Raw genomic sequence first — 9,292 nt, 5'->3', positions numbered from 1 at the left:
ATATCTGCCATGTTGTTAGGTTGCTGGCAAGTCTGTTATTTCCTCAGTTTGGAGGCTTATAATTAATGCAGTAGAAAAAATACAGGTTTTCCTTCCATTACAATAATAGCCAGAGTTAAATCTTTGTCAAATATTATTACAATTAGGATTATGTTGGTATAACCTTTTCAAACAGAAAAAATATTAGATCCTAGAAATACTGAGATTTTTTAAATTGCAGAATATGTGAACAATGGTCAGAAGAAGAGGGTCACAAATCACTTAATCTGAGAAGGTAAGAAATTGTTGAGGCAGGTTATTTCTTAGAAAATTCATGGTATCTTGCAGCTGACACGCGTTAGCACAATAACTTTTGCCCAAACTAAGATCCCTGGCACACATTTATTCAATGTTATGATGGGATCTGATCCTCTCCCCAAAAGTCACACCTCCTACTATGTCAAATATTCAGGATCATGATCATAATCCTGGGTTCTCCCAACACTGGCAAGCTGACAGCTGGGTGCCTGCTGCCCAGCATGAACCAGAGTGACTCTGGAGCTGTGACCAACTATCAGCTGTTGGTCCCTGCCCTGTGACCGCAGGTGAGTCTGCAACATTCAATTTAAAGCGCTATGGAAACCAGCCACAAAATTATTACACAGCTTTTGTTGAATATTTTTGGGGATGGTTTCCCACTTCATTATGCCATTAATTCTTTGACTATGTGGTAGGGTTATTTTTTACAGCACAGTTAACAGGTTAATTGTATCTTAAGTATAATGTCTTCCAGGGGCCTGAATTTCACAGACATTTTTAGTATTAGAAATGAATGTCTGCCCATGAGTAAAGTTAGTTCAGTACTCCAACTGAAATCATACTTTGACTACTTCTGTTTGACTAGAAGGGACTAGAACAATGCAAAGTCAATAATCAAGAGTAAATAATCAATAATCGTACATGTGACATTATCCCCTGATTTTTTTCTTTCACATCGAGATGAAAGAACTTAATGGACTTATAGATCCCACTGAGTTTAGAGAGAATAGGGAAAAATGATATTTCCCCATTGAAGAAATGTGGAGATCTCTCCTGGAGGGAAAGCCAATTATTTTTCCAGAAGCAAATACCCTTCCCAGATATGATTTACTAAAACAGGTTAGGTTTAGTTAAACATCTAACAGAATGTGAAGTCTAGCAATTCCATTCATAAATTTGTGAGGAGATCTTTTAGGATTTAAATCTTGTGAGATACTGGACTCTCCAACTTGCAACTGGATTAGAAGGCAAGGAGTACCTTCCAGGATCAACACACACAGTCGTAGAAATGGACAGCAGGGCCTAAAAGTCCATGGAAGTCCGAAGAAAAAATAGATGAACTTGGATCAGACCGTTGAGAAATAAAAATTTGAGAAAATGTTCCATTTTGGAGGAAGATCTCTGTATTTTGCACTTACCACTTTGTCACGACCCTAAACATTCTTTTCAACATAACACTTGGTATGTTATTAAGTTTATGGCAGTTATTCAAGTGCTCAATCATTTAACACAATTCATTTTTACTTTCATTAGTATTGTTTATGGCTATCTGCCCTATGTCTTAATAATATTCTCACTGCTAACAGGATGTCTGTGGAAACAAGATACCGTGTCTCAGCAGGTATTCTGTATTTCAATGAAAATTTCCATGCAACTGAAATAATAAGGGCTATTAAGTGTATACTTGATTCTCTGCATATTCTACTTGCTTTTACTATAGAACAATGTACTTTCTTAAGCAAAAACATAAACATGTTTAAAAAACAGTTGGAAAGGTGGCTAAAAATAAGGGAGTCAGCACCTAATATTTTAAACAACAAAGAATAACAATGAAGGAAAGTCTGACTTGAAATAAACTTAAACAATTTATATATTGCTATAGCCAAGCAAAATATATATAAGCACACAATAATTACTGGATCTTAAAAGTACCAGTTTCTTTACTTGTACTAGATAAAAATTTAACACTTCAACTGAAAATGTGGAATTTGAGTTCCCAGAAAGCCTTGATTTCAAAGTGGAGGAAGAAAGTAACATTAAAATGACAGTTCTTATTGCCCCTTGCCAAATCATTACTTTTAAAATGGAATTTTTACAGTGATTCTTACTTACTGTTTCATAATCTGACACTTTCCCCCATGTCACGTTTTAAATATATCACAAGTACATCATTCTGCTGTAAGGTGATTGTTTGGTTTTTTACCTCAATGCAAAGCTTTACATGTATTTCAAATTACCTCAGTAATTGGCCCTTCTCTTGTGCCTCGAAGAAGGTTCATTTCTTCTGGAGTTAATTGGAATTTTGCGATGAAAGCATCTGCAACTTGTGCTTTCATTTCTAGTATTTGACTGTAATAAAACAAAGCACCCAGGATGTTAGCTTTTTTATAGTTATCTCCAAAATTAATTTTACTACAAAACTGCAAAATTGATTTATCTTGCATTTACTGTTTATTGAGAAATATGGGTAATATTTTTAAATACTTTATTTCTAACTGTCCAATCTTGCCATCCATTACTTCAGACGCATCACAATGTATTTGATGTAATTACATATTAGACTTATACCCATCTTTAATTTCATTTAATTGTAAGCCCGTGTATTTGAAAGCAAGAAAGCATTCTTAAATAGTCAATCAGTATTTGTATTAAGGATTATCTGCCACAGGTACCTGCTGAATAAATGCCAATCATTTCCTTTCAAGAATGAAAGCTGACTGCTCTTTCAGCTTATATTTTCAGATACACACACATTAATAGGACCTGAACAAATGGACAGCAACTCTCATCTACATTTCTAAAAACCATATGCAATATCTATTTATCAAATATCCTGTCCAGAACTTTTATTAATTACATATACACACAAAAAGTATTGGCCTCTTGTCTCCAGTTGCATCGCATCAAATAAACAACATAGGCATTTAATAGGAAAATTACTTAGTGGGTACTACCTACATCAAGGGCGGACAAAATATGGCCCGCGGGCTGCATCCAGCCTGCCAGGCACTTTCATCTGGCCCACAGCGCCCATCAGCTAAGTGTACCCTGCCCAACTCTTCTACCCACGAGGGTGTGAATGAGGCACCCACGTATACATTCCCACCACCAACATACTCTATTGTGCCTCACTCCCACCATCATGGGTGGAAGGGCCCAGCATGGTCAGCATGCAGCTTTTGGAAGGGCCTGCTGCTGCCACTACTGTATCCACAGGGGGGCCCTGCTCAGCATCCCCAGCATCCCACTCATTCCAGGCAGCAGGTAGGGAAGTGAGGGTGGGGGAGGGGAAGATGCAGCTGGGCAGGAGCTGGCAGCAGCGTGGAGCCTTTGGCCATGGGGGTGGTAGCAGCACGGAGCTTGGGTGGGCAGGGTGCGAGGGAGGTTGGAGGGTGTAAGGACCCCCCAACACACTCCCCCACATGGCGCACAGCCCCACTGGCATCAGCAACAGGTGGGAGCGCTTATGCCCGGTGCAAGCGCTGCTGCCTGGTGGCGTGCAGCTCTAACCAGCATTGTGTACTGTGGCCAGAAGTGCAGCCCAGCTGGCCCACCTCTTTCACCAGGGCTCCCCACTGCACATGCAGAGTTTCTGCACTTGCGTGCCACTGGGGGGAAGCTCCATGTGCTGGACCCAGCTGCCTACCTGCCCCCTGCCGCGCAAGTCCCAGGACTCCACGGGGAAGCAGGGGCCGCAGCTCCCCACCACTTTCGGTGGAGTCCTAGGACCTGTGCGACAGGGAGTGGTGTAGGCAGCCAGCTCCAGCATGCGGAACTCCCACTCAGTGGTGCACGAGTGTGAAAGTTGCGTATGCGCAGCAGGGAGCCCCGATGATAGAGGCAGGCTGGCCAGGCTGTGTTCCTCACCGCGATGTGCAGTGCTGGCCGGAGACACATGCCATTGGGCACCAGCACCTGCGCTGGGCACGAGCACCCCAAGTGCCCCTGCCTGCTCCTGCTGCCACCACCTGCGGGACTGCATGCCATGGGGGGGGATCCCCATACCCCATAAATGCCACACAGCCACACCCTGCCCCAATTCTCCCCAACACCCCCCCAACATACCCTATACCTCCCACACAGCCACATCCCCACCATACACATTCCCCACACCACCCCCCTAATACCCCACCATATACACATACACAATAGACAAGACTAAGAGTTTATTTTTGAGTTATTATTCAGTCACCTCTATATACAGAATGCAAACACAAATCAGGACAAAAATATTTTGTAATAAAATTAAAATGTTACAGTATGTGTTTGACTTTTAGCGTATGATTTGGGTTTTTTCTGGTTCTTAGATGGCAACCCCCTCCCAAAAGACATATTTCCAGGAGCCAAGGGGAAGGATGTTGGGTGGTAAAGGTCAGGGTTAGGGGTGGGACTTCTGGTTCCAAGATGGCGGCCAGGGTGCAGGGCTACCCATGCAGCCCTCGAAAGCTCACCAAATCTCATTAAGCAGCCCTCCAGCCAAAAGAACTGCCTGCCCCTGACCTACATGCATATTTTTGCAAACATCCAATAGCCAGGAAAGGCCTTGAATGTAGTCAAATAGGTTTAATTACACACAGCACTAATTACATACTGTACAGGAAGGGGATAGCACCCCATTAGTAAGAAAAATACATCCTTCAAACTTTAGAGTTCTGGGCAAAACATTTTCCAGGGAATATAGATTAGGATGCCAGGAATAAAGAAAGTTCTCGAAGGGTTACCATATTTCCAGTTTCAAAAAAGAGGACACCTGTCAGGGAGAGGGGTAATATGATTGGCGGGGGCAGTTATATGCCTGTGCCCTACCCCTGCCCCTCACTCCCAAGACACAGCCCCCCTAGCCCTGCTGGTGCCCCTCAGTCCTGACCCCCACACAGCCTCCTGCTGCCCCCTACCCTGCAGCGTCTCCCTGCTGCCCCGTCTCTGCGAGTAAGGGCACCAGTCCCAGTGCTGCTAGCCAGGCCACAGAGCTCTCTGCTGCCCCCCTGCCTCATTCCCCTTTTGGAGGGGCAGGTGCCTCCCCCGCCCTGCTGCAGCCCCAGCATCCGGACAGCTTCCCCCAAAGCGAACAGGCACTGCTCCCCCTCACACACCCATCCCCTCCACGCACCTTGCCTCACACACACACACACATAGCCCCCCAGACAGTCCCCAAGCCCTGGCCCTTCAACTCTCACCCCCATAGACTTACCTGCATGCAGCTGCTGGGGCTACTCCCACCACCCTGCCTGGCTGCATGCCGGCCACATGCATGTGCACGCACAGAAACATAGGATGCCCCCCGCCTCCAATCACCCTCCCCTCGCTTCCCAAGCAGTTCCTTGCTAGGGCAAGCTGGAAAATGCCAGGAAAAGCTTGGATGCAGAGCAGAGCAACATCTGTTGGTATTTAAAAAATCCACCCGGACTAAGATGGGAGGACCCAAAAAGAGGACATTTCCAGAAGAGCCCAGATGTATAGTAACCCTACAGTCTAGCCAGGTTCTTGTGGGAATGATGAAAAATCAAAGCTCAACTGTTTTAGGATAATTTCACTTTTATCATAATTTTTGACAGATGCTTACGTACATTATTACATACATTTATAATGGCTCTTATATACAGTAAATTGGGCTCTTATAAGGGCTCTTATATACAGTAAATTGCCTGTCTAGCAATTGCTCAATCTCTTTAGGGGTCAGAAGAAGTGCTCCAGCATATTGGACGATGAGTAAACAAAACAAAATACCAATTGATTTGGATTTCTAGACCCTCCTAAAGTATAGGTAAGGTAAATCATCTCAGGTTGTGATGTCAGCGCTCTTAAGCTAAAGCGCCCAGAAATATAATTCTAATTTAACTTGTGTTAACTTACACACAGTGACTTTACACACTTAAATTGATTCAATTTAGCACTTCTGAGTGTCCTTTGCAGATGTGGCCTTTCTGTTTTTAGGGTCCCTGGCACAATATTACTTTTATGGTGTGATTATGGTATTAATTGCACCATAAATAATTACAGAATTACATGTGCAGTTAATTTATGGTGCCGTGAAGTGGCAAGCTAGTCACAAAGATGTTCCACAAAATATGTGGAACGTCTTTGTGTGCATAAACTAAATGCGTAGCACCATGGGACCAGAGGCTATCCCTGGGCTGAGACCAGCTGATTGTCAGCCCTGGCCTGAGGACAGTCCAGGGTCTTGAAGCAGTCCCAGGGCATTCTTGGGGCTGAAGCCAACAATGAAGTGAGATTCAGCTCATGAAAGCTTGTGCTATATTTTATTTACATGAATAAATCTACTTCAGCTAATCTATAAGGTACAAATCTACCCTGCTTTCTGCCTAAAATGATATCCAAGGGTGCTGATACATGTACAGAGAGCAGGGCTGTCCCCGGGGGGGGGGGGGGGGGGGGGGGGGAAATCGGGGTGACCACCCTGGGCCCCAAGCATTGGGAGGTCACGTGGTCAGTGCCGCATAGGCAGCAGCACTGTCATGTGCTGCTGCTGCTGAGCGCTGCCAGCTCTGCCACCAAGTGCTGCTGACTCTGGTTGCTCGCCACCGCCCCACTCCCTGAACCCTGCACACCCTAGGGATGGCTCTGACAGCGAGGCTACTCCAATGAGCTATAATTACTGTGCATCAGAGAAGACTCTAGTGTCACGTGGATCAGCGCCCCCATGTTGAAAAATGGTGTTGGGGCACTTTAACTAAAGCTCGTTCGACATCATTTTTCACTGCAGGGATGCTGATACATGTGATGCTCTAGGTGCTTTAATTAAAGCAGCTCTCGGTACCACTCTAATTAAAGTGTACCCCCCCACACACTCTTCCAGAGCACATGTATAAACGCCTAAGTTTTCATGATATTATATTTACTCAAATCCAAGATGAGTCTGAATTTAAGATGACCCCCCCCATTAGGTTCTATACATGGAAAATTTATAAAACATGTTATAATTTCCATGCACAGAAGCAAATTATTGGAGGGCCGTCTTTAATTCATAACCCCCCACCACTGCAGGGGGCAGGCAGTGGGGAGCAGGTAGTATGGGAAGGTTAAGCAGCTTGTCTCCTGCTTATGCCTGCCTTTCTGCCACTTCTGCACCCTGCCTGCCCACCCACAGTATTGCAACCCCTTTCCTCTGAACCCCAGTCTTTGCTTCTCTTCTTCCTCTTCCTCCCCCAGCCTGTGTTCCCCCCTTCACCTCCAGCAGTGCTCTGCACATCCCCTCCAGCCTCTGCTGCCCCCTCTCTCCCCTCCCCTCCTGTCTGCTCCCCCCACCCCAGCTTCTGCTCCCCCGCCCTGCTCTCCAGCCTCTGCTGCCCCCTGCCCACCTTACCCTTGCTTCATGTGGCAGGCTCCGTCCCCATTCTAGCCTGAGGCACTAAGCACAACTCCAGCCCAGCCCCTGTAGTAACTGTCCGGGCTGCGCGCTGCTGCTCCATACCCAAGGCTGCAGTGTGGACAGAGCCTGATAGTAAAGAGCAAAGGTAAGGTGGAGGGGAGGAGAGGAGAGGTGGGTGAAGCAGATACTGCAGTGGGGGTAGAGACTAGGGGTGCAACAGGCAGGGGGAAAGGGGCAGGCAGTAGCTGGGGCGAGGGCTCTGACCCCCCATTGGAGCTCAAGCCATGGTAGGTGCCATCCCACCTCCCCCCAGCACTCTCACACTTGATTCTAAAATGAAGGGCTTATATCTCCCTATGTTAAATGAGGGGGGGAACCTTGCCTCAGAATTGAGTAAATACGGTAAATAACAATGGCTTTGGACAGCACCTGTTGTCTCTGTGATAATATTTTCAAATGTTGGTTGTTTGATTAGAGTGAAGGGAGAATAGAAGACTGCAGTACTGAATAAGTTTTAGTCAAGTATAAACTAACCACCTCTTAGTTCATAGTCAACTATAAGAGGTGAAAGCTGAGAAAAGGAAACTGCATAGAAGTTTGAGAAACAGAACTGCAGAGATGAGTAAAAACACAAGTAAAAGAACAACAACCTACAGAACAGTTGCAGGAATTAGCGGACAGGAGGATGCCAGCAGCAAGAATATTTTGCTTCTCTACCGGATTAAAGATCTCATCTTGACAAATATTAATTAATCCTCATGCAACCACAGAAAAGTAGGTAAGGTATATAATGCAATCATTCAATCCACCAATGAAATAAAAGCCTTTTGTGGCATGGGAAAAAGTAAGTTGTAACAGTAGATAGCAACACCACAATCACTACAAGCAAATTATTGTTTCTCAAAATAGTTCAGAGAGCAAATTCACACACACACTATAAACAGAAGGCATGCATATTATATACTTGTCCATACTGGAATATAGTCATAACACTAGAGTTAATTATTCTGATTTTATGGGAAAAGTAGAAAGATGGTGTATTCAACACATGATTCTATGCCTTGATGCTAGGGAATTGAGTACATTGAGACAGACATCAAGACAGCATCCACAAAGCTACAATCAGAATTGACTCAAGTGGCAGGTAGCTTGCTTTAACTGAGCAATTCACCTACAGAATGATGCAAGTCCTTCTTGCTGCAAGGAAATCTTTTAATAGATTTAATAGATAAATCCAAGATGAGATTATTTTTCCGCAATTAAGTTGGGCAAAAAAAGCCTCATCTTAGATTTGAGTACCAACCTGGGGCAGGCAGTGGCTAAGCTCTTTGGCTCCAGGCTCAGGGCTGAAGCTAGAGCTGAACCTGTTGCCTGCTTCAGGCAGGGATGGCTCATTTGGCAGGGGAGGGGGCTCACAGTTGGGGGTATATGGGGGAGATTGTGGAATGCAGTGGGAGGAACAGGGGGAAGAGGCATGTGTGCAGCTAGAAGGAGTGTGGGGAAGACTGCACAGCCTTCCCTCCCCCCCACCTTCCCTTCTGCTCTGGCTCCAGTCCTTTCAGACCTGACCCAGTCCAGCAGGGAGCTGCTACTACTTCACCCTCCCCAGGCTGGTCTTGGACCAGGCCACAGAGCAGAGCTGCAACAGAAGATAGACCAGGGGTTGGCAACCCTGGCACACATACCGAGTATGGCACGCAAGGCCATTTTGTTCGGCACACCACCACCAGCCCTGGCTCTGGGTAACTGTTGCCAACCACGAAGCCCGGGGTGCTCCCAGCAAACAGCTGGGAAGCTGCAAGCCCTGCTGCAAGCAGCCCGGGCTGGGTACAGCAAGCAGGTTGCAACAGCTGCTCCGGGCTCTGGCATCAGCTCTGTACCGGCACATGCACGCGCGCCTCAAAGTGGGAGGGGGGGGAGGGGCCTGAGGCAGCACAACCCTGG

At 45.9% G+C, this 9,292-nt stretch overlaps 1 protein-coding gene across 2 annotated transcripts in view; it reads right to left on the bottom strand.

The window, feature by feature from the left end:
- COG6 (component of oligomeric golgi complex 6) overlaps positions 1-9,292 on the bottom strand; it is a 106,693-nt gene that overhangs the window by 54,490 nt on the left and 42,911 nt on the right. For both annotated transcript variants that reach the window (XM_006025780.3, XM_025206637.1), the window contains exon 5: positions 2,256-2,367. In XM_006025780.3, coding sequence (XP_006025842.1) covers positions 2,256-2,367 — 112 coding nt within the window. The remainder of the gene's footprint in view (positions 1-2,255; positions 2,368-9,292) is intronic.

This window comes from Alligator sinensis, unplaced genomic scaffold (assembly GCF_000455745.1).
Source record: "Alligator sinensis unplaced genomic scaffold, ASM45574v1 scaffold1031_1, whole genome shotgun sequence".
Taxonomy (NCBI): domain Eukaryota; kingdom Metazoa; phylum Chordata; order Crocodylia; family Alligatoridae; genus Alligator; species Alligator sinensis.
Note: the sequence above shows the minus strand (reverse complement) of the source record. Positions and strands in the feature narration are given on the sequence as shown.